This window comes from Stenella coeruleoalba, assembly GCF_951394435.1.
Source record: "Stenella coeruleoalba genome assembly, chromosome: 1".
NCBI classification, from domain to species: Eukaryota; Metazoa; Chordata; class Mammalia; order Artiodactyla; family Delphinidae; genus Stenella; species Stenella coeruleoalba.
Window position 1 is genome coordinate 95,942,581 of NC_137169.1, and position 26,505 is coordinate 95,969,085.

The 26,505-nt window shown below is 44.2% G+C and overlaps 1 protein-coding gene across 1 annotated transcript; it reads left to right on the top strand.

Annotated features, from left to right (window-relative positions):
- The first annotated feature begins 516 nt into the window (after nt 1-516).
- LOC307197802 (glutathione S-transferase Mu 1-like) lies at nt 517-19,048 on the top strand. Its single transcript, XM_079944167.1, is given in 10 exon segments — nt 517-555; nt 775-819; nt 823-850; nt 1,282-1,304; nt 1,308-1,346; nt 1,647-1,728; nt 1,827-1,927; nt 2,646-2,741; nt 2,829-2,939; nt 15,944-19,048. Coding segments are annotated over 10 exon segments (678 nt in total). The 5' UTR covers nt 517-519; the 3' UTR covers nt 16,061-19,048.
- Nucleotides 19,049-26,505: the final 7,457 nt, after the last annotated feature.

Here is a 26,505-nt window from a genome sequence, read left to right on the forward strand (position 1 = left end):
TCTTCCTGTGCTAGTGGCTCGTTTAAAGTTTCGATATGAGGGACACCACTCTTTGGACTTAACTTGGCAGTCAGAGCCTCCCAGAGCCCGGGGGAACTCGGCAGCCCAGGAGCAAGCCTGAGCGATTCCTGGGAGGGCAGGGGAGGTGGAAGATTCGTGCTCTTGTGATTCAGGCTTTTTCCCCGAGCGCACTGCCAACTCCCCCGATTTACCTGAGATCTGACTGGGGACGGGAACCAGGCTGCCCTCAGCGTCCTGGCGCCCAGAGCTCGGCTCCCGAGTCCCCGCGCCTGGATGGGGACACGTACTATTTCCACTGCTCTGGGTGCAGATACCGCACTGAGGACCCCGGGTGCCCCGGGTCGCAGGAGGCCTCGGAGATTGGGTAGTAGTTGGGGGCGGGGCAGAGAGACGCGGTGGGGCGTGGCCTCACTCAGGCCACACCCAGGCTTGATCTAGGCACCCGGATGAACTTCCACAGCGGTTCGGAGAGGGTACCCCGATCCACGAACCCTGACCATGGCAATGATCCGGGGTTACTGGGATATCCGCGGGGTGAGCGGGGGTCCACCAGGGCGGGCAGGGAAATGCTGCGCAGCTGGGGACCGGTTCGCCAGAAACTTCGTTTGTGGGGCTCGCTGCAGCCCAGCCCCTTCCCTCCGCCTCTCCTTCCCTGGTCGGGGAGAGGGTTGGGAGTGTGGGAGGGGACCCGGAGCACAGAAAGTCGCGCGGTTAAACCTCATGTCTGTCCTTTGTCCCGGCTATCTCTCCCAGCTGGCTCACGCCATCCGCCTGCTTCTGGAGGACACAGACTCAAACTAGGAGGAGAAGAAGTACCCGCTGGGGGACGGTAATGGCATCCTTGTCATGTCCTGGCTTCTGCTCAATTCATGCTGATTTGGTACCAAGCAACCCGTGTCCTGGCCCCTGTTATTTCTGTCTGCTGCCCTCCAGCAGCTGGAGAGAGGTCTAACCCTTCCCGAACTCTTTGAGTGTCTAGCTGGCCTCCAAGGCCGGCCATGAGAGCCGATGGCCGGGCCCCTGTATCAGCCATTGGCACGGGTTCCCTTTATTGCTTGCACTAACCCTTTGTAAATCTTACTCATGTGGGTTCCAGAGCCGTCTAATTGTGCTTTCCCCCAAAACTCCATGCGAGATTTAGAGGTTCAGATTCCAGATCCACCTGTTCAGGGGCTCTTGTCTCTGACTCCTTGGTAGGTCCCCCGGGAAGGAGGGTTGGACTCCGGGGCAGTTTGTTTCACTGCATCTTCTTTACCACAGCTCTCAACTATGACAGAAGCCAGTAGCTGAATGAAAAATCCAAGCTGGGCCTGGACTTCCCCAATGTAGGTGCAGGGGCTGGGGTGCTCTGGGGGAAAGTGGACGGTGTCCCTGTCCATCTGCTTACCCAGCTTAGAGGTTTCAGGGTCCGGTGCCTTCTGCTCGGCCTCTCAGCTTCCTGGTTCTCTTCACTGCCTTTCCCTAATGCTGTATGTCCCAGCTCATCCCTTCATTTTACAGTATATTATTTAGTGTCTACCATGGGCCAGGCTCTGTGAGTGCCAGGTTTCATCTCTGCCCTTGCTCAAGGGAGTGGGTGCAGGGGAGCCTGGTGGCCCAACCGACCTGGCCTGTTGTTCCTCCAGCTGCCCTACTTAATTGATGGGGCTCACAAGCTCACCCAGAGCAACGCCATCCTTTGCTACGTTGCTCGCAAGCACAACATGTGTGAGCGGAGCTGTGGGTGGGGGAGGGGCACAGGTGGCCATGCCCTGGGCTTGTCTGGGGCGGGATCCTGAGGGTGAGTCCCTGTTGTGTGGCCACAGGTGGGGAAACAGAGGAAGAGAAGATTCGCGTGGACGTATTGGAGAACCAGGTTATGGATGTCCGCTTGTGCATGGCCATGATCTGCTACAGCTCTGACTTTGTGAGTCCCCTCCCACCGGGCCGGACAGGGTTTGAAATGCTGGTCAGGGCCGCGTCTACACTGGTCTTTTGCCTTTGAACTCCTTGGAGCTACTGATCCACCAAGACATTCCCTTGGAAACTCTGACTTAGTTCCCACCAATCTTAGGATAGAGTCCAGACATCCTTGGGTGGAAATTCAGTTCCTAGACAGGGTGTTTTCCTCGTTAGCCCAGCACCTCCTCCTCGGCATCTCAGGCATAAACACATGTGCCCAGCAGGCAGCCTGGGGTCAGACTTTGTTCCTCTCCCTCCTTCCTTTCAGCCTCTCAGATTCTCCTCATTTGTTCAGAGACTGCATCGGCATTCACACCCTTTCTGTCACCCGCGCTGGAACTTAGGACTTCTTTCCTGAGTCATTTGAGCGTTGATCTTCCTGAGGTCTGAGGCCTGCGCTCTGCCAGGTCTCACAGCACTGCTGGTCTGACCCACGGCACGTGTTTGGAGCTGAGTGGTGACAGGTTCAGGCGCGGTGTTGTTTTGCCCTTTGCCTTCCCATCTCCTCTCACAGATGGGAGGTGGTACCTGGTAGGAGTCTAATGAACACAAGTGGGTTAAATCGCAGCCTGGGCACTGACCCAGGTGTACTTGGCAGCTGGGATCAGGCACAGCCCTGGGAGGCCTGGTCTCTGCCCAGGGCGTCTATATCTGAGGGCAGTGACAGCTGTTTTGTGCCTCAGGAGAAACTAAAGCCTGATTACTTGAAGGAGATCCCTAAAACGATGAAGCTCTTCTCAGATTTTCTGGGGAAGAGGCCCCGGTTTGCAGGGGACAAGGTAAGGGGGACGGCTTCGGGGGATGGAGAGCTGTCATTTTTCCCGTGTTCAGAGTTTGGTGCCCATTCACGCTTTGCCTTTCTGCAGCTCACCTACGTGCATTTCCTGGCGTACGACATCCTTGACATGCACCGCACATTTGAGCCCAGGTGTCTGGATGAATTCCCAAACCTGAAAGACTTCACTTCCCGTTTGGAGGTGATTCTCCTGACCCCTCTAGTATTTATATTTCTCTTCTCTTCCCTCTCTTCACTGATGCTTTCCTAGTTGGAACCCAGATGAAGAATAACATTTAATGAGGACTTGGTTTATGCCAGAATCTCTGCTCAGCATCTAACATATATTGTGTCAAATTTAATCTTTGTAACATTCCTCCGTGGTAAAAGAATTATCCTCTTCATTTTACAGATAAGGAGTTAAGCTGAAAGGATAATTTCTGAAGGTCACAGGGCCAGTACAGGCTGTGCTGGGCTCCCAGTCAGAGCATCTGGCTTCTATGGGCAGCAGTGAGTGGCTCTCCTTTTCCTGTATGGAAAAGAAAGCTCAGGTCCTTTTCCTGTCTGGTTCAGAGCTCTGGAAAGTGTGGAGGAAGCAGAACCTTCAGGAGTTTCCCTGCAGCTGGCATTAGTAGAGTTGAGACACCGTAGGACTGATATCAAGTACTAAAAACACAGACAATATCTTCTCTAGATCTCCAGAGGGGTCTGCACAAGTGAATCGCCGCCAGTTGTATTGAGATTCTCAGGACTGTAGTTGGTGCTGGGATTTGAGTACATACATAGGTGTCCTTTGGAAGGATTTTATCTCGACACCTCTTACAGTGGGCACTTTCCTTCCCTCGTCTTCCTTCCTTCTTCCTTCCAGTTACCCAAGTTTCCGATCTCAGAGGCGGGATGGTACATTTATTTTTAGTAACATTCACTGATCTGACCCTCTCCTCTGTATGAGGCACTGTGTCAGGCACAGTGGGGATGAAGAAGCAACACAGTCCTGGCGCCCACCTTCTGGGGCTCAGTGCAGCTGGAGAACTACAGGAACCCCGAGCTGTGTGGTGTGCGTGGAACCACTTGGTGCTGGAGGAGCACAGCCTGACCTCACCTCCCAGCTCATCATCGGTCACCCTCAGTCCACCAGTGGGAGAGCAACAAAGTCTGCGTTAAGTCAGATTTGGGAATTTGAAGCTCTAATCCAATAGGTTTTTCAGTACAATCTGTTCTCTATTCCCACCCTCACTCCCCACCCGGCCCCATCATCAAATCTGCTTTCTTAGCTAGTTCTCATCAGCTCTGGTTCTGCTCCAGGCTTATTGGCCTTGAGAATTTTGCAAGAGCTGGGATGACTTCCCGGCAGGGAGGATGGGGACAGATGTGGGCTGCAGTGTGTGGCCTGTTGGGGCCTGGGCTGTTGGGTACAGGCACCCCCAGGATCTTTGAATCCTTGGAACTTATTGGGCACTGTCTGTCTTGGGAAGACTGTGCACAGATACACCTGAGTGTCTCACTGCCTAGTTGGCTGCAGCAGTACTGGGGATGTGGTAGGTTGGGGCCCAGTGAGACCGGGCTCCAGTCCCAGGCCAGGCAGGTGGACTCTGTCCTTTAAGTGGAATAATTAGAGTTTGGCTTGGCCTGGCCTGTGCTCCACACCCTCATACTGATCTCGGGTGGCCTCGGCCTGCAGCGGCTTGAAGCAGGGTTTTGGTTCCCGGCCAGAGACTGAGGTCGGGTCGCAGCGGTGAGAGCACCAAATCCTAGCTGCTAGAACAGTGGTCAGTGACAAGGCCCTGGCCTTTGGCTTTGCAGAAAAGAATTCCCACGAAGATGGAAAGTAGTGAAACAAGTAAAGTGTTTATTAGGAGAAAAATAAGAGTACTGTACGTGTGGATAGACACCCGGGTGGGCTCAGAGAGAGAGTCACGCCCTTGTGGTAGTTTGAATCACTTTTATGGCGCATTTCTTCCAGGTTTCCTTTGACTAGTCATCTTGCTTTGCCTGGTTCTGAGTCTGTATTTGATGTATCTTAGGGTCCTCCCCTATGTGCTTGCACATCTCTTAGCCAAGATGGATTCTAGCAAAGAGGCCTATGGGTAGTTGACATCACTTACTATGAGTTGGCACCCCCTCGCTTTTTGACCTCCAAGGAGGCTTTCTGTGCATGTGTAGTCGGGGAGGTCTCCTTGACTTCGAGAATGAGGAATATGTGGTCTTTTATCTCTTATCTGGGCAGGGCCCAGCCTCCTCCATCATCCTGCTTTTATGGAGTTTCTGCTCTTATGGAGTTTTTGTCCACAGGGGACAAACTTCAGCTGTTTGGCCTGGGGCCCATCTATCTCCTGCCTCAAATCCCCCCCTGAGAGACATGAACCCCAAGAAATCTTTATTGGGAGGACGAAAGGCAAAGGTCTGTCTTCTGTAGCTTCTTCAGGCTGTCAAGGGGCTCACAGACCCTACCTAGTTGGGGTCACAGAGCTCTCGCCCTGACTCATTAAGCGACCCGGGGTGACATCTGCTGTTATTCCAGCAGGATCTGTTCCAAGGAGTGTCTGGAATCTCTGCATCACCGTCATCTTGTCTGGGAAACCGTTGTGTCCTGAGAAAGAACAAGCTAGGCTTCTTAAATCTTAAGTAGATTTTTATTTATTTATCTTTGGCTGTGTTGGGTCTTTGTTGCTGCTCATGGGCTTTCTCTAGTTGCGGTGAGCAGGGGCTACTCTTCGTTGCGGTGTGCAGGCTTCTCATTGCAGTGGCTTCTCTTGTTGTGGAGCACGGGCTCTAGGCACACGGGCTTCAGTAGTTGTTGCACGCAGGCTTAGTAGTTGTGGCGCATGAGGTTAGTTGCTTCATGGCATGTGGGATCTTCCTGGACCAGGAATTGAACCTGTGTCCCCTACATTGGCAGGTGGATTCTTTTTTTTTTTTAACATCTTTATTGGAGTATAACTGCTTTACAATGGTTGTTAGTTTCTGCTTTATAACAAAGTGAATCAGTTATATATATATATATAAATATATATACATATATGTCCCCATATCTCTTCCCTCTTGCATCTCCCTCCCTCCCACCCTCCCTATCCCACCCCTCTAGGTGGTCACCAAGCACCAAACTGATCTCCCTGTGCTATGCGGCTGCTTCCCACTAGCTATCTATTTTACGTTTGGTAGTGTATATATGTCCATGCCACTCTCTCACTTCGTCCCAGCTTACCCTTCTCCCTCCCCATATCCTCAAGTCCATTCTCTGGTAGGTCTGAATCTTTACTCCCATCTTGCCCCTAGGTTCTTCATGACCTTTTTTTTTTTTTTTTTTTAGATTCCATATATATGTGTTAGCATACAGTATTTGTTTTTCTCTTTCTGACTTACCTCACTCTGTACGACAGACCCTAGGTCCATCCACCTCACTACAGATAACTCAGTTTCGTTCCTTTTTATAACCGAGTAATATTCCATTGTGTATATGTGCCACATCTTCTTTATCCATTCATCTGTTGATGGACACTTAGGTTGCTTCCATGGTATCAATTTACATTCCCACCAACAGTGCAGGAGGGTTCCCTTCTCTCCAGCATTTATTGTTTGTAGATTTTTTGATGATGGCCATTGTGACTGGTGTGAGATGATACCTCATTGTAGTTTTGATTAGCATTTCTCTAATGATTAATGATTTTGAGCATTCTTTCATGTGTTTGTTGGCAATCTATATATCTTTTTTAGAGAAATGTCTATTTAGGTCTTCTGCCCATTTTTGGACTGGGTTGTTTGTTTTTTTGATATTGAGCTGCATGAGCTGCTTGTAAATTTTGGAGATTAATCCTTTGTTTAATCAGCTGCTTCATTTGCAAATTAATCAGTTGCTTCATTTGCAAATATTTTCTCCCATTCTGAGGGTTGTCTTTTCGTCTTGTTTATGGTTTCCTTTCCTGTGCAAAAGCTTTTAAGTTTCATTAGGTCCAGTTGTTTATTTTTGTTTTTATTTACATTTCTCTAGGAGGTGGGTCCAAAAGGATCTTGCTGTGATTTATGTCATAGAGTGTTCTGCCTATGTTTTCCTCTAAGAGTTTGATGGTGTCTGGCCTTACATTTAGGTCTTTAATCTATTTTGAGTTTATTTTTGTGTATGGTGTTAGGGAGTGTTCTAATTTTATTCTTTTACATGTAGCTGTCCAGTTTTCCTAGCACCACTTATTGAAGAGGCTGTCTTTTCTCCACTGTATATTCTCGCCTCCTTTATCAAAGATAAGGTGACCATATGTGCGTGAGTTTATCTCTGGGCTTTCCTGTTCCATTGATCTATACTTCTGTTTCTGTGCCAGTACCATACTGTCTTGATTACTGTAGTTTTGTAGAAGTAAGGGAGCCTGATTCCTCCAGCTCCGTTTTTCGTTCTCAAGATTGCGTTGCCTATTCGGGGTCTTTTGTGTTTCCATACAAATTGTGAAATTTTTTGTTCTAGTTCTGTGAAAAATGCCAGTGGTAGTTTGATAGGGATTGCATTGAATCTGTAGATTGCTTTGGGTAGTAGAGCCATTTTCACAATGTTGATTCTTCCAGTCCAAGAGCATGGTATATCTCTCCATCTATTTATGTCATCTTTAATTTCTTTCATCAGCATCTTATAATTTTCTGCATACAGGTCTTTCATCTCTTAGGTAGGTTTATTCCTAGATATTTTATTCTTTTTGTTGCAATGGTAAATGGGAGTGTTTCCTTAATTTCTCTTTCAGATTTTTCATCATTAGTGTATAGGAATGCAAGAGATTTCTGTGCATTAATTTTGTATCCTGCTACTTTACCACTTTCATTGATTAGCTCTAGTAGTTTTCTGGTGGCATCTTTAGGATTCTCTATGTATAGTATCATGTCATCTGCAAACAGTGACAGCTTTACTTCTTCTTTTCTGGTTTGGATTCCTTTTATTTCTTTTTCTTCTCTGATTGCTGTGGCTAAAACTTCCAAAACTATGTTGAATAATAGTGGTGAGAGTGGGCAACCTTTTCTTGTTCCTGATCTTGGTGGAAATGGTTTCAGTTTTTCCCCATTGAGGACGTGTTGGCAGGTGGATTCTTAACCACTGTGCCACCAGGGAAGTCCCCCAATTCAAGTTTTGCACCAGCTTACTTTTAAAATTCATTTACTCAGTTAAATTTATTTTAAGCTTAGTCAATCCTGACCATTCTCAAAACTCTTTTCTTGGGGTCCACTTTCCACAAAGCTTTTTGTCAGTTTCTGTATCCATTACTTTATTTTTCCATCTAGAAACAGCCACCTGTAAGTCAGACCTACTTCTTTTTCCCTTAATAAAATGCAATTCCATTCCTCATATCTTCTTTACTAAAAACACACATCCTACTTTCTTTAAGCAACCATGAACTGTCCTTTGTATCAGCACTCTGTAGATTGGTAAACATAAATCCAAATAATAATTTCCTGAAAAATGTGCTTTCTTACAGAAAATATCTCAGTGTGGCACCAAACATATTTATTAATAGTTCTAGACCTTTTGTTTCTCTGTAAAAGGAAGCCAGTGTTCAGTAATGAATGTTTCAGTATCTTATTTTATTCCTAAAAAGTTCACCCGAAGCTCTTATCTCATTTGAATTTTTTTCCTTAGAAGTTTGTTCACATTGAGTTACTTTCCTTGCTGACAAATTTACAACGGATATAACAAGATTTTATTTAGCTTATATTAAACCTAGATGCAATAAAAGTGTTATACTTAATGTTGATGACTCTAAAGACATGTCTATATTAATTAGATCAACAAACTTAAACATTAATACCAGGTATTAATTTAATACTGAATATTTCCCAGTTCATGTGAACCTGAAATTCACTTAGCTTAATTTCTCTTGTATTTAGAATTGCCTGATTTGTAAGTGCTTACTTTCCTTTAAGCCAATTAAATAGAGCTCATTTACAAATTAACCTCAGCAATATTATCCGAAGACAAAGACATACACTGAGACATACATATATCCAGACAGATCCAACGAGAGATCTAACTTCATTTTCTAAACTTAGTCATGAATTAGATATCACAATGTAAAACTCACTAGTTTATAAATAACAGTTGGAATAAGAAAAAATTTAAAAGGCTTCATTCCAGTTTTTTTCCTCAGCTTCAGGAATTAGAGATGGTCTAGGTAAGTGTTCCTGAGAGCCCTGGTCTCAAGGCACAGGGAGAGAAAATCAAGTTCTGCTAGTAGGACTTGTTCCTCAGTGTCAGAATTCTGAAAAAAGTAACAAGCTAGCTTTTTCTAATTGCACATGAAAAAAGAACCAGTTTTGTAATTTAAAAAAAAAAAAGTTTTTTTTCTTAACCAGTTTTCTCCAGAGACTAAAGAATATTGTGGCCACACTCAAAAATCATCTTTCTTTTTCCTTGGTCATAGTTTCATAGCTAAAATTTAGACCAATTTAGTGCTCAGATTGGCCTGGATACAGGGGCAGACTGGCTGATAAAATGTTGTCCTGGCAGGGATTGTCCCTCCAGAGAGGTGGGGGTCTTAGTTTGATCAAAAGAATCTGAAGGAGTAAGGGAACTTGCAGGAGTGGGGGGAGCTTGGTTTCCCCCCTGAGAGTTGGGAGAAGTTAGAAGGGATCATTTAGAAGGTCAGGAGAGTTTTCCTCAGTCCATTTCCCCATACTATGGCAGTAAAGATCTAATTGTAAGAGACCCATTTTCAGGCCATTTTTTTCCATCCCCCTACTTAAATAAAGGCCAGGCAATGTTACAGCAGGACCTAAGCTTTCCTTTCTCAGCCCATCTGGCTTAACTGCGCTCCTAGAAATGAAGTCCAGCATTCTGGAAACATTACTAGGAGGCACCTGAAGGAGATTCAGAGCGTCCTCTGAATTTCCTTCAAATCCTGTGCTTGGTGGTATTTTGAGTGTCCTCTACTCTCCCACTGATCCCTGACCAGACATCTCTGGTCTACCCAGTCCCTCAAGTGAGGGGTTCCTTGAACCACTGCTGGTGTATTGCCAGGGCTCTCCTTGAGCACTGCAGTCTGCTTGAAGGTGGCCAACCCAATAGGCTGTCCGTTGCAGACTGCCAACGCCTGGAGTGAAGGGGGAACTCTGGAGGAATTGGAATTGGCCGCAATGGAAAATGCCATGGGGGTCAGGACCTGAGGGTCTGAGGGGTGGGACTTGAAAAGAAAGTGAAGCAGAGAGCAAGAGAAAGAGGGCAAGAGTGAAAGTCAGAGGCCTCAAGCCGCAGCTGGGCAAAGCCCGCAATTTACCTTAAATTCCCTGGTTTTGGCACCAAATAAGATCTCAGGTGGCCTCAGCCTGCAGCGGCTTGAAGCAGGGTTTTGGTTCCCGGCCAGAGACTGAGGTTGGGTCGTGGCGCTGAGAGCACCAAATCCTAGCTGCTAGAACAGTGGTCAGTGACAAGGCCCTGGCCCTTTGGCTTTGCAGAAAAGAATTCCCACGAAGATGGAAAGTAGTGAAACAAATAAAGTGTCTATTAGGAGAAAAAAAAAGAGTACAGTACGTGTGGATAGACACCCAGGTGGGCTCAGAGAGACAGTCACGCCCTTGTGGTAGTTTGAATCACTTTTATGGGGCATTTCTTCCAGGTTTCCTTTGACTAGTCATCTTGCTTTGCCTGGTTCTGAGTCTGTATTTGATGTATCTTAGGGTCCTCCCCTATGTGCTTGCACATCTCTTAGCCAAGATGGATTCTAGCGAAGAGGCCTGTGGGTAGTTGACATCACTTACTATGAGTTGGCACCCCCTCGCTTTTTGACCTCCAAGGAGGCTTTCTGTGCATGTGTAGTCGGGGAGGTCTCCTTGACTTCGAGAATGAAGAATATGTGGTCTTTTATCTCTTATCTGGGCAGGGCCCAGCCTCCTCCATCATCCTGCTTTCATGGAGTTTCTGCTATTATGGAGTTTCTGTCCACAGGGGATGAACTTCAGCTGTTTGGCCTGGGTCCCATCTATCTCCTGCTTCACTATCACCTTTCATCCAGGTTTTGCTGAGTGAAATCTGGTCTCTTCTGCAAGTTGTTTGGGCACTTTCTGAGACCCTTTGTTTTGCTAGGTGTCCATCCCTCTGTGGGCAAACCCTGGGAACCTAGAAGTCTTTTCTGAAAAAGAGGATGTTTTTGCAGAATGAGAAGAACGAGTACTCCCATAACAAGATGTTGACTGGAAAAAAAAACCCTCACAACTTAAGAGCAGTGAGTTTCAGTTTTATTTGGGGACCTTACTGAGGACTGTAGCCCGGCAGACAGACTCTCAGAGAGCTCGGAGGAACTGCTCTCAAGACGTAAGGTAGGAGACAGTAGGTATATGAATTTTTGGCTGGGAAGTACATGTAGTCAAGCATGCATCTTGGTAAAAGATTAGTGCTAATTATCGAAAAACAAATATCTCAAGTTAATGATTTTCGTGTTTTTCTATGTGTAGGTAGATGCACGAATCTGGGGTGACTGAAATTCTTTATTCGATATGCATCCTAACTCTTTAAGGTCCCCCATATCCAAAACACAGAATGTTTCATCCTGGTTTTCTCCATCCTGAATTCCCCTCAGGGCGCACTGTCAGTGGGTGACTGCAGTGGGTTGCAGCTTCCTCCTTTCTAAAACCGATAATGAGGGAAACTCTTTAGGCTTTTTACTATTCGTGGAAAAGACTTAAGATTTACGTTCATTCTTGACAAATCCTTAAAAGAGGCTGTGAATTAGATTTTGGGTGAAGGAGGCTTTCTAACCATTTGAATTTTAAAAGGCCTCTTTTCCTTTATTTTTTCCCTTTGGTTTCAGGTTCTACCTTATTAAGTTAATCAGGCTCAGTCTCAGGTCATTGTGGGCTGTATTTACATTTCTGAAATGTGGGGATTCGCAAGGCAAACATAGTTGCTTTTATTTTTTTGTTTTTAAAAAATGTTTATTTATTTGGTTGCACCAGGTCTTAGTTGTGGCAGGTGGGCTCCTTAGTTGCGGCTCATGGGCTCCTTAGTTGTGGCATGCAAACTCTTAGTTGCAGCATGCATGTGGGATCTAATTCCCTGACCAGGGATTGAACCTGGGCCCCCTGCATTGGGAGCTTGGAGTCTTAACCACTGTACCACCAGGGAAGTCCCCACAGTTGCTTTTAATTCCCCAAAGAACTGGGCTGCCACCTAAATGATACCAAAAGATTGATTTGCCCAACTACATTTTCTTTAATTTGTTTTCTTATATCAGAAGGAAAATTTCCAACTAAACTGGAAATCAAAAGATTTCCATATTCCAGAACTTTAGGGATCAGTGTATCATGCCTTCAAATGTTTGCAGAAGGTCCTCTTTCTGAGTGCACAAGTCAAACTCAGACCAATTTACCCTAGGGACAAACAAAGCAAAACAAACAAACAAAACCCCCAAACCAAACTCCATTATTGCTTTTGTTAGCCCCTGAATATTAGACCGCAGCTTTTACCTCATACTCTGTGGACTCATGTAACCCTATTGGTTTCCTTTATCATGTTTAATTAACATTGCCTGAGAGACAGATTATATACCCTGTCTTATACCAGGCAGGGGAGCATTCCCCAGTGAGACATATTGTACATCCCCACAATATATCAGGTAAAAGAGATGAACCATCTTACATAAAGCCTGTTCAAATACACCAATTTTTTGGGACTTCCCTGGTGGGGCAGTGGTTAAGAATCCGCTTGCCAATGCAGGAGACACGGGTTCGAGCCTTGGTCTGGGAAGATCCCACAGGCAGCGGAGCAGCTAAGCCTGTGCGCTGCAACTACTGAGCCTGTGCTCTAGAGCTCATGCTCCGCAACAAGAGAAGCCACCTCAATGAGAAGCCCGCATACCGCAACGAAGAATAGCCCCCACTCGCTGCAACTAGAGAAAGGTTGAGCGCAGCAACAAGGACCCAATGCAGCCAAAAATAAATAAATAAATTTATTAAAAAAAAAATACACCAATTTTTAATAAACTTTCATCTCAATTCTATCAACTCTTATACCTTTAACTGTTGCCCTCACTAGGACCCTATTAACCAGTCTTGGTCTTATAAGGAGTCCCAGAAACTTTCCTTTTTATTCCCTGGCCATTTTACCCATTTCTGTATAAAAGGCTTTGGGGTCTCCAGTGAGGGGTTGAGCCAAGGGACCCAGGGCTTTTTGTCAATCTTTAACTTGATTGATTGGCATGTTGCCCCGAGCAATTGCTGGTCAAGTATCTGAATGTAATTTTTTTTACCTTTTTGCCTTTAAAATTTTTCTAAACTGGGGTAAATAGAATGGACTTGTTTGGGACCCTTTAACATTAGGAGGACCAATAAGGGGTCTTTTCGGCCTCTCCAAAACATCCTTTTTGGTAGTGTTGTATCAAAACCGTTGTTTTAATGCTGTCGAAGTCTGTTTCGTTTATCCCATCTCTTAATAACCATCTAAAGATTTCCGTCCTATAAACTAAGGGAGTTCTTAAGGTTAGCCATTATATTTCTTTGTATCCACCTTCTAGTTTGGGTTTCCATAGATACCAATAAAACAACTGTTTACAATGAGAGGTCTCTAAAAATTTACCAATTTAGAAGTTTTTCCAATTTAAAGGATCAATTGTTAGGATTTTTAGTTGTGATTCAAACCAATAAGATGCAAGAGTCATCCCCAAAAGAGAGTGCAAAGGATGTAGCCTTCACCAGAACCAGAAAGTTTACTCCCAAATATAGTCGAAGAAAATAAAGGCCTTTGTTGTACAGGGACACAAGGAAGGTTGAGACAACAAAGGCGCTTTATGGACTGGGACCACTTATGACACGTTTCCCTGAAGCTGGCGTAGCTGGACAAAAAGACTGCTTGGAATCCCAGACTATGCAACTTTCTGCCAAATGTATACCATATGTGTACCTTCTCAATTGCAGAGACTAAGCTACCAAAACACAGTAGAAGATGCCTAAGATCAGGTAGAATATTTATATCTCAAAGGCATGGGGAGATGATGCACGTTCCTCCTAGAAGGGCATTTGTTTCCTTAAGGTCAGAATTTTGGAAAAAAAAAGTTTTAAAAACTTTTTGGCCAAAATAATCACAATTTTACCAAGGCTTTTGAATTATTGTTGCTTTCTGGGGGGAATCAATTTTGGTGTTACAAAAACGAAGTTGAGAGAGAGACGAATAGCATGAAGGAGAGCATTGCAGTGGACACTCAGAGGAGCGGGGAGGAGCAATGGAGAGCAGGTCCAGCTTCAGGGGCCTTTTAAAAATTCGGATATAATTTCAAGCCATTTTTTGTTGCTTTTCTGCAAGAAGTTACTTTCTCATTTCCTCTTTTAGAAGCTTCTAAATACCAATCGAAATGAGCATTCCATTCAGTCTGTTTGATCTTATAACCTGCTTTCTCTAGCTGTATACACCCAAAAACCCAGTATTGGAATGTCCAAAGAACCCCGTTTTGGCCATTTTTAGGATGAGATCTCCTTTGGTATAGCTTCCCCAATTACATATTTGCAAGTATAAGCTCCGTATGTAATGTACCTAAACCTGGCTGTGGTGTTAGTCATAGGTTAGCAATCTGTCACTCTTCTTTCTTTTGTTTAGAAAGCTTTGTTCTCCATTTCAGAGTCTGTTTTTCAGGATAAATTACTATTGAAACTGTATGTGGTGGGCTAGTGTGTTGTTTTTGAGCTGAACTTTCCTAGTTGTCACCCTAGAGTCATTTCAGGTCTTTTACACGTCTCAGTTTCTCCCTCTGACAGTCTAAAGCCTCGATGGGCACTGGGAACACTGGAGGCCAAATCTTTTTGTGTGTCCCCAGATGGGCCACTTTCTGTAAATTAAAGAATGGGTTTCCCTATGGGACTGCTGTGTGGTATAAAGGACTGGCCTCCACCACTCCTGCAAGTTTCTCAGTTGCCTGAGAAAGCCATACCTGGCCAGGAAGAGCTCTGTCCCTTATCTTTGGAGTTAAGAGCTCTTATATGGTATCTACACTATATTCCAACTAATTCTGTTAAAGTTGTCAATTCAAGGAAAGATGCCAACCAGCCCCTTACCTACTCACCCAGCCTGAACCTTCCCAGTGGCTCTCGACTGGGTACTTTCTCAGTATCTCTGAACTGAGAAGTCAGGTACCTTTTTCATCTGCCACTGAATAAAACTCAGGATTGTCAGCCAAGATGGTAAAACTGAGATCAGGAGAGACTCACCCAAATTCGTATGGACATGTAGAGAGGTGGACCGGCACAAGGGGCCTTGCTGGTACCAAGGCTCCAGATCCTTGTAAAGTTCCGGTGAGGGGAAGAAGTCTCCTCTGGGCCCCTTTGTGGCCACTAGAACTGTCCACTGGAAAGTAAAACCCACACAACGTAAGAGCAGTGGGTTTCCCTTTTTTTGGGGAACTTACTGAGGACTATATCCCGGGAGACAGCCTCTCAGATAGCTCCGAGGAACTGCTCTCAAGAAGTAGGAGGGGAGGTTTGGGAAATAAGAATAATCAACTCTAAGTCTTGGTAAAAGATCACTGCTAATCACCCAAAAACAGGTATCTCAAGTTAGTGATTTTAGTGCTTTTCCGTGGATGGAAAGGTGCACACATCTGAGGTGACTGGAGTTTTTCCTGAGTTATGCATCTTAACTATCTAGGGGCCAGGTATCCGAAATACAGAATGTTTCATCTTGGTTTTTTCCATCCTGAATACCCCTCCAGGCACACTGTTGGTGAGCAACTGCCCTGAGTGGTGACTTAACTCTTTGTATAAATGGATGATGAATGAACCTTGTTCTTTTTGTTTTCAGCTGCGAGGAAGGGAGTGCAGCAGAAAGAGCTCAGAATGGAGAGTGAGAGCGAGCCAGGCTGCATTCTAGACATATTACTTATGAGCTGTGTGACCAGGAGGGAGGTGCTTATCCTCTGTGTGCCTCAGTTTCCCTTCTGATAAATGGTGACAGTAGAACCTATCTTGTCAGGTAGTTGTGTAGAGATTCTAAACCTATATTATCATCTCTAGTGGATACACAGCACCTTATACAGGGTGGAGTCTCCATATGTGATAAGTCTTATTAAGAAATCAAATGCATTACAGGAAATTGGAACAGTCAACTTTCCAGAGCTGAGCATCCCAAAAGGCTGTCTATTGCCCCAACATTTGACCCCACATGGAAGGGCTGTACCAGGGTACCAAACCTGGGGAGAGCTGCATGAGCCCCAGTGGGGCAGCAGACCTGAGGTCTGGCCTTCTTTTTCCCACCCTCAGGGCTTGAAGAAGATCTCTGCCTACATGAAGTCCAGTTGCTTCCTCCCAGGCCCTCTGTTTCTAAAGACTGCCATGTGGGGCAACAAATACTGCCCTGTAACCAGGAGACGGGAGTGAGGAGCCATTGTCCTGGAGACCAGGTGGACCTCCCTGTGCACAGAACCGTCTGTCTTTTTCTTTCTCCTTCTTTTCACTTTAGATGCCGTCTTGGCCCCTTTTATCTCCCTCCCAACCCCCTTTTCATCCATCCTTTATTCAGTTCCCCACTTTTCTTCAGCAAAGTTCCTCCCCCACCCCACATTATCCCTCCTGCACTAAAGCCAACTAGACTATCCTTCCCTTCCATGGTTGCTTCTGCTGTGAGGAGCCCGACCAGACCCCTGGCCCACAGAGCTCTGCTCTGAGCTCCCAGCACTGCCCTGAAGATCAGAATTGGCCTGGTGTGCAGGTACAGGCCCTGCCTCCCAGTGTGGTTCCTGCCCAGCCCTGTCTGATCCCCAGTAAAGCCTTAATGATACCTGCTGTGTCTTGTCTTATTCCCTCCTGGCTTCCTGGAGTCACGACTGACTGTTGGGTGTGTGTGGGTGTCCATTTTTCCTTCTGTTGTCCACTGCAGAGGCTCCGTGGATGGGCATGCATGTGTGTGTGTGGCGGGGGGTTGGGAACAGGTGGGATTATACTATTGCTTGCTCCTTTCTATTTCTACTTCATGTACCTCTGTTCTTTAGCATGGGGTCTTTACAGAAGGGGGGCCCTTCTGTGCCTGGTTCCCTCCTTAATTCAGCATTCATGGGAAGCCTCCTGTCAGCTTGTGGTACTCTGTGTCATGGTTCAGGGGGCTCTTGGGTGTGCTGGGGAAGGGGTTTGAGTAGTCTACTGATAGTGTGGGATCCTGGTGGCCTACCTTCTGTCACCCTTTCCTGGAGGCTTTCCCTGCTTTAGATACCCTTCATCTGTGTTCTTAGATCTCAATAAAACATACCCCCACTGTATTATAATTGTTGTTTTACTTGTTTTGCTCTCCAACTCAACCATAAAGTCATTGAGGAGAGAATCCATGTCTTATTTGACTTTATACTTCTTATATCGATCATACTGCCTGGTGCACAATAAACATGTAATGAAATTTGGAAATTTGAAAGAATTATCTCTCGTTAAAGCCCTGGCGAACTCTACAGCCATTATATGGATTTAGAGCCTTGGCTATAGTTATCTCAGCCATCTGAGATAAAGAATACAATTTCAGAAGGTTTAAAATCTACAGGTCTGGGGGAAAGCCATTAGCTCTCTCTAACTTAAGCATTTAGTAGGCTGTAGCTGCCCCTTGGATATCCTGATCTGAAATGGGCAGGCCTAGTGCGCTGGATCAAGTGTAGCCACTCTGTGCAGTCAAGAGGTCGTGTGGCCATTTTATGTTGGGATACCTGCAAAGTGTAGGGCTCTTTAGAGTACCATCTTATTAGCAGGTTCCTCAAACAGTGGCTGGATAGTGGAGTTGGGCCATCTTAAGGCACGGCCTCAAGTCTTAGCTCAAAACAGGGAGTAGCTTTAGAGAGGTATCCTGTTGAATATTTGTCCAGATGACCATTTCTTGCAGTTATTACATAAACAGCAGTAAAAAAAATGTTAAAGGTCTTTAAGAATTAAGTGATTAAAGATAAAAGTGGTATGCTAAAACAAAGTCCAGTAACGGAGAGCAGCCAAGATGGTGGAGTAGTAAGACTCTGAGTTCACCCTCTCTCATGAGCACAGCAAAATCACAACTCTCTGCAGAAGAACCCATCAATCAAAAAGACTGGGACCTACCAGAAAAGATCTTCTATAACTAAAAGACACAAAGAAGGAACCACAACAAGATGGGTAAGAGGGGAGGACTCCCGATATAATGAAATCCCATACCCTCTATGTGGATGACCCTTTTTTTTTCTACCAATACCAATACAATTTTATTGAAATATGGAATGTGAACAGATGTTTTCAAACAAACAGTCTAACCTTATACAAATGTATGGCATTATTAAATAGTTAATAAAGATCCTAAAATGTGACACAGTGGTAGACACTTTGAGCTCTAGCTCACCTAGCTGAGGTGTGTGAGGTCCCCAGAGCTGTGGCATGGCTCTGTAGCTGGGGTCAGGGAACTGCTTGCAAACCATGAGTGAGAGTTCTGAGCCCTGCATCAGGCTCCCCAGTCTGGGGGTTCAGCACTGGGAAGATGAGCCCCCAGAGCACCTGGCTTTGAAGGCCAGTGGGTATTAACTGAAGGGGGAAAGAGATTTCACTCTTAAAGGGTGCACATGAACTGGAGGGACCCCCCTGAAGTGCTGGTCTCAGCCAACTAAAGAGTTAGGGACCTGCACTATCACAGGCACCAAGCACCCTTAGACCAGAACGAGGGGCCCAGTTAGGAGGTGGTCTGTGCTGTGTCAAGGGGCTCAGCTGCACTACAAGAAGTTCTTGGCTTACCCCTGGATCCTGACCATCATGTGGCTGGAGAAATTGGGCATGTGGATCAGGCAAAAGGCTGATTGGCAGCAGGTAAAGTTGCTGCTGTGATCTCCTTCTGGTCGACCGTCCCTACTCAGCAGAGACCAGAGCTGCCCTTCATCTTTCAGCCCTGCTGCCCCCTGTGTTTTCTCAACACCACAGAAAGACAAGAAAGGCCTGAGCCTGTCAGAACCAAGGAAGCTGATAAGAGGGTGAACAGAGACCTCGGTGATCTCTGAGAAACAGTGAAAGGTGACACAGGGTGTGAAAATTTCACCTCTTTTGAAAGGAATCTCAAGAAAGAAATACAGAGCAGAAGCAAGAAGAACTACAGTCCTGCAGCCTGTGGAATGGAAACCACAATCATGCAAAGTTAGACAAAATGAAATGGCAGAGGAATATGTCCCAGATGAAGGAACAAGATAAAACCCCAGAAAAACAACTAAGTGAAGTAGAGATAGGCAACCTTCTGGAAAAAGAATTCAGAATAATGATAGTGAAGATGATCCAGGATCTCAGAAAAAGAATGGAGGCAAGGATCAAGAAGCTGCAAGAAATGTTTAACAAAGACCTAGAAGAATTAAAGGGTGCACACAAAATATCACACATACTGGGATCCAGAGCAAATGCAGTAATTTGATAGGATCCTGAGTCAGACCTACCTGCTGGTCTTGCAGAGCCTCCTGGAGAGGTGGGGGGTGGCTGTGGCTTACCCTGGGGACACAGATACTAGTGGCAGACATATTTAGGAACATTCAACCAAAGTAAACACTCCTGTTGGTTGCTGCCATCTTAGCTCAGTAGTACCAAGCCCTGGCCCCCCACCAACAGCCTGTAGGCACCAGTGCTGGGATGCCTCAGTCCAAACAACTAACTAAGCAGGGGCAGTGTTCCATCCATCAGCAGACAGGCTTCCTAAAGACTCCTGAACCCATAGCCACCTCTAGACACACCCCTAGACGTGGCCCTGCCCAGCAGAAGGCCAAGACTCAGCTCCATCCACCAGTGGGCAGGCACCAGCCCTTCCTGCCAGGAAGTCTGCACTAGCCTCTAGACCAGCTCCATCTATCAGGGGGTAGACACCAGAATCAAGAAAACTATGATCTTGCATCCTGCACACAGAGTCCACCAATAGCAGCCCATACCCTACCTTGGGACCAGCTGGGCCCTGGCCCTGCCCACTAGCCAGCCAATGCAACCTTCAGGACACTCTGGACCCCATACCCAACTGTATCAGGAACTGCTCCCACCTCCTCCCCAATGATCTGAAATGAGGTCTTGGACCCCTGGGCCCTGCAGGCAGACTCCAGGAACCAGCTCTGCCTGCCAGTAGTATGGCACTAACCCCAGGATCTGGCAACAGCCCTGGAGTCTTCAGAAACTTGGCTCTACCAACCAGTGAGACAGCACTAGCTCCTTGGCCCCTAGGCTTCTGTAACCAGCTGCCTCATGGCCAGGCTCTGCTAAACTGCAGTTGGAGCATCTGCATAAGGCAGGACCTGGCAACAAGCAAGCTTACCAGACCACCCACATAGCCTGACACAACAAAAGGACCCATGCAGCCCTCTTAGGGGGAACCCCTAGAGCATATAGCTTGGATGATGAGAGGGGAGTGCACTGCTGGGATGCATAGGACATCTCCTGCAGAAGGCCACTTCTCCAAGTTTGAGAAATGTAACTAACCTACCACTTACATAAAAATACAAAGAGCAACTTAGACAAAATGAGGTGACACAGGGATATGTTACAGATGGAAGAATGAGATAAAACCTCAGAAGAACTAAGTAAAGATATCATTCTCTCCAGGAGGAGAATGGATGTACAGAGTGAGAAGTTAGAATTTGTTAACAAAGAGTTAGAAAATATAAAGGACAACCAAACAGAGACGAAGAATACCATAATTGAAATGAAAAATACACTAGAAGGAATCAACAGTAGTCTAAATGATACAGAAGAATGGATCAGTGAGCTGGAAGACGGAGTAGTGTAAATCACTGCCACTGAACACAAAAAAAGAAAAGAAATGAGGACAGTTTAAGAGACCTCTGGGACAACATCAAGCACACTAATATGTGCATTATAGGGGACCCAGAAGGAGAAGAGAGAGAGAGAAAGGACCTGAGAAAATATTTGAAGAGATAATAGCTGAAAACTTCTCTAACCTGGGAAAGGAAACATTCACCCAAGTCCAGGAAGCACAGGGAGTCCCATACAGGATTAAGCCAAAGACAAACATGCCAAGACACACTGTAATCAAAATGACAAAAATTAAAGATAAAGAGGGAATATTAAAAGCAGCAAGAGTAAAACTAACAGATAACATGCAAGGGAACTCCCATAAGCCTATCAGCTGATTTTTCAGCAGAAACTCTGCAGGCCAGAGGGAGTAGAATGATATATTTAAACTGATGAAAGGGAAAAACCTACAACCAAAAATACTCTACCCAGCAAGGCTCTTGTTCAGATTTGATGGAGAAATAAAAAGCTTTAAGACAAGCAAAAGCTAAAAGAATTCAGCACCACCAAACCAGCTTTACAACAATTATTAAAGGAAACTTCTCTAGGTGAAAAAAGAAAGGCCACAAATAGAAACATGAAAATTATGAAGTGAAAAAGCTCACTGATAAAGGCAAACATACAGTAAAGGTAGGAAATCATCCACACACAAGGCTAGTAGGGAGGTTAAAGACAAAAATAATAAAATCATTTGTATCCAAAATAAGCAGTTAAGAGATACACAAAACAATTAGATGTAAAATATATGATATTGAAAACAGTAATTGTGAGGGGAGGAGAGTAGAATGCAGGTTTTTTTTTCTACTAAACATTTATAGAAGACTTAACACCTATCCTTCTGAAACTATTCCAAAAAATTGCAGAGGAAGGAACACTTCTGAACTCTTTCTATGAGGCCACCATCACCCTGATGCCAAAACCAAAAAATCACAAAAAAAGAAAATAACAGGCTAATATCACTGATGAACATAGATGCAAAAATTCTCAATAAAACACTATCAATCTGAATCCAATAATACATTAAAAGGGTCACACACCATGAAAAAGTAGGATTTACCCCAGGGATACAAGGATTTTTCAATATCTGCAAATCAATTAATGTGATACACCACATTAACAAACTGAAGGCCATATGACCATCTCAACAGATGAAGAAAAAGCTTTTGATAAAATTCAACATCCATTTATGGTAAAAATTCTCCAGAAAGTGGGCACAGAGGGAACATACCCCAACATAATAAAGGCCATATATGACAAACCCACAGCTAACATCATACTCACTGATGAAAAGCTGAAAGCATGCCCTCTAAGATCAGGAACAAGACAAGGATGCCCACTCTCGCCACTTTTATTCAACATAGTTTTGGAAGTCCTAACCACAGCAATCAGACAAGAAAAAGAAATAAAAGGAATCCAGATTGGAAAGGTAGTAAAACTTTCACTGTTTGCAGACTACATGATACTATACATAGAAAATCCTAAAGACACCACCAGAAAGCTAGTAGGGCTCATCAATGAATTTGGTAAAGTTGCAGGATACAAAATTCATACACAGAAATTGCTTGCATTTCTATACACTAACAACAATCAGAAAGAGAAATTAAGGAAACAATCTCACTTACCATCACATAGAAGAGAATAAAATACCTAGGAATAAACCTGCCTAAGGAGGCAAAAGACCTGGACTCCAAAAACTATAAAACACTGATGAAAGAAATTGAAGATGACACAAATGGATGGAAAGATATGCCATGTTCTTGGATTGGAAGAATCAATACTGTTAAAATGATCATACTACCCATGGTAATCTACAGATTCAATGCAATCCCTATCAAATAATCAAGGGCACGTTACACAGAACTGGAACAAAAAAATTTTAAATTGGTATGGAAACACAAAAGACCCCAAAAAGCCAAAACAATATTGAGAAAGAAGAATGGAGCTGGAGGAATCAGGGTCCCTGACTTCAGATTATACTACAAAGCTACAGTAATCAAAACAGTGTGGTACCGGCACAAAAACAGAAATACAGATCAATGGAACAGGACAGAGAGCCCAGAAATAAACCACTTATGGTCAATTAATCTATGACAAAGGAGGCAAGAATATACAAAGGAGAAAAGACAGTCTCTTCAATAAGTGGTGCTGGGAAAACTGGACAGCTCCACGTAAAAGCATAAAATTAGAACATTCTCTAACACTATATATAAAAATAAACTCAAAATGGATTAAAGACATAATTACAAAACCAGATATTATAAAACTCTTAGAAGAAAACACAGGCAGAACACTTTTTGACATAAATTGCAGCAATACTTTTTGGATCCATCTCCTAGAGTAAAAGAAACAAAAGAAAAAATAAACAAATGGGACCTAATTAAACTTAAAAGCTTTTGCACAGCAGAGGAAACCATAAACAAAACAAAAAGACAACCTATGGGAGGGGAGAAAATATTTGCAAATGATGAGACTGACAAGGGATTAATTTCCAAAATATACAAATAGCTCATACAGCTCAATGTAAAAAAACAAACAACCCCATCAAAAAATGGGCAGAAGACCTAAGTAGATATTTCTCCAAAGAAGACATACAGATGGCCAATAGGCACATGAAAAAATGTTCAACATCACTAATTATTAGAGAAATGGAAATCAAAACTGCAATAAGGTATCATCTCACACCAGTCAGAATGCCCACTATCAAAAAAATCTACAAATATTAAGTGCTTGAGAGGGTATGGAGAGAAGGAAACCCTCCTACACTGTTGTTGTGAATGTAAATTGGTGCAGCCTCTATGGAGAACGGTATGCAGGTTCCTTAAAAAACTAAAAATAGAGCTATCATATGATCCAGCAATCCCACTCCTGGGCATATATCCAGAAAAGATGAAAGCTCTAATTCGAAAAGATACATGCACCCCAATATTCATAGCAGCACTATTTACAACAGCCAAGATATGAAAGCAACTTAAATGTCCACCAACAGATGAATGGATAAAGAAGATGTCACACACACACACACACACACACACACACACACACACACACTGGAATATTACTGAGCCATAAAATAGGAAATAATGTCATTTTCAGCAACGTGGATGGACCTAGAGATTATCATACTAAGTGAAGTAAGACAGGGAAAGATAAATACCACATATCACTTATATGTGGAATCTAAAAAATGATACAAACGAACTTATTTACAAAAGAGAAACAGATACGCAGGCATAGAAAACAAACTTATGGTTACCAAAGGGGTAAGGGTGGGGGCAGGGAGGGATAAATTAGGGAGTTTGGGATTAACAGATACACACTACGTATATAAAATAGATAAACAACAAGGACCTACTGTATAGCACAGGGAACTATATTCAATATCTTTTTATAACCTATGATGGAAAAGAATTGAAAAAAAAGAATGTGTGTTTGTGTATAATTGAATCACTTTGCTGTATACCTGAAACTAACACAACACCATAAATCAACTATACTTCAATTTTTAAAAAAGACATGAGAGAGCGGGAAAAAATGCCCAGATCAAAAATAAATCTGACATGAAGAAAATAAAGTCTAGTAGAGCTAAAAGTTAATGAAACTGGTAAGATAAGTCAGTAAATGTTTTTGGCTTTGCGGGCCATATGGTCTCTGTGACAATTGGTCCCCTTAGCAGCCATAGACAATACATAAATGAATGGATGGAGCTGTATTCCAACAGAACTTCAAAAACAGGTGGCCTTAGTTTCCCTACTCATGATTTGGAAGCTCAAGTTAAAAGGGCATAGCTACATTAAAGCTTAAATCTTAGATTTGAAATGTAAAAGGTGATTATCAAGGAAAAAAGGAGCAAAATAACTCAATCCTTAAGAAAAGAAGGAATACGTGATGATGAAGTCAGTTGCAAATGAAGTTTTTCTAATCATTGTGGTCAAAATTATAAAAGGTAAAGACATACATTTTAAAGTCTGGGGTAGAAGCAGTAGAATGTATGTACTTCAAACTGAGGCAACCAAAAAAGATGAATTTTCTGGTGGTTGGGATCTGGCAGAGTTCTTAAGACTTGGGATTCTTTGGCACCTCATGGCAGTGCTCCTACACCATTCAATGTGCACCTTTCCCTCTAGAATGAGAAAACAAGACACATTCTGAGAACATGGCTGCCTGCATTGGGGTCTCCTCCATGGACCTGTAATTACCTGCTGTTAATTACAAGTTCCATGCCTAGTATTCCTCCATTATCATTGTATCAGCAGAGAAAGATGAAGCTGATAGCGATCCCAAGCCAGCGGCCTACAGAAAATGGAAGTTTAGTCTTCCTTCGTGTCCCATGGGGAATAGTCCAGGCTGTTGAGGCAGTTTTGCTCCATGAAGTTATTCAGGAACTCAGGCTCCTTCCATCCTGTGGCTCTGCCATTCGTAAGGCTGCTTCCTCATTTCCTTGGTTGCAGCTCTATCATGAGTATGGGAAAGAAAACAGAGCAAACCCAAGGAAGCAACTTCCCATTATACAAGTGAGGCAGAAGTTGCAAACATCACAAGTGATCACATTCCATTTGTGATCAGTTGTGTGGCTTTACCTAGTCACAAGGGTAGACACATATTTCAACAGAAGAATAGATTTGGTGGACAGCTGCAGTCTCTCCCACACCCAGGAGACTGAGGATTAAAGGTTAAACTCAAGCAGAAACCTTGGGTTTAAGCCAGTGGTTTCAAGCAGGTAGGATAGAGACTAAGGTATTAAAGATAAGATGTTTATCTTCAGATAGACCTAAGGGGAGTGGCATATCCTTTAGTGTTCCTTCTTGCTGAAACAGGAAAATAATTTTTTAGAGGTATCAGGTAGCTCACTGAATCCCTGGGAGGGCCAAGGAGTTGGCATTGGAAGCTGGGTAGCTAGGAAGTGTGCCTAACCACAAGTGGGACTGTCCTAGAGACAACCCCACAGCCACTGCTGGGCACAGACACTGGGACTCCTAACCCTGACATGTGGCACTGGAGGCGAATGTGTCACCACTGTTGCCTCCAAAATCCTGATCCCTCCACCACTACCCATGCCAGATAAATTCTCAGGGCCTGCCTCTTTGGAACTGAGGTCCTGTACCACCGTGTGTAGTTAACAGAGCCTGGGTCACAGGCCCATGCCTCAGCCACAAGGGAGGCTGGAAGAGCAAGTGAATTAGTTAGGGTTTTAAGTTCTGCTGTATATAACTAAATAATAACAGTGGCTTAAATAGGACAGAAGTTTATTTCTCATGTGAAAGAAGATCTGGAGGTAGATAGTTAAGCACTGAGAATGTTGGCTTCATAGTAGGTTTAATGACTTAGTTTCTTAACTTTATGCGTCATCATCCTCAGCAGGTGTTTTCCATTCTCTATGTCACCTCATAGACACAAAACGGCTGCTAAAGCCCTGTCACATCTGTGTTCCCGACAGCAGGAGGGAGAAAGAGGAATGGGGCTTGCTCTTTCCCTCTTAAAGAAACTTCCTGATAGTAACATATAACATTTCTATTTGTATCTCATTGGCTAGAACTTAATCATTTTGGAAATGATGTCTTCCTGGGAAGTAACATGCCCAGCAGAAGTGGAGATTCTGTGACAACAGAAGATGGGGAGATGGGATATCAAGTGTCAACTAGCAATCTTTTACCTTGGGGAGGTGGGACCTATAATGTGAGAAATTCCCCACCTATAAGAATGATGTTTAAAAGATGCAGAGGATAGATGCCTAACAGAAACATAACCTTTTCCACACGTGCATTTCCAAACAATCATCCCTACAGCCACCACAAGACACTCATGCAACCATCCCTGTACAAACAAAAACACGTGTACCCTCTTTCACCCAAAACAGGAACCACCCAAAGTGTCATCAACTACTGCATCCAGTTCCAAGTTTGGCATCTCGGGGTGACATTCAGACTGATATTTTGAAAATGACAGACTAAAGCATAATGTCAGTGACTTCCAGTTCATCCCATATGAAATAGTAAGGGAATGGGAGGTGTAAAACAGGGAAAATTAAGCGAGCTCTATAACTTAAAACAGCCTGCACTCAG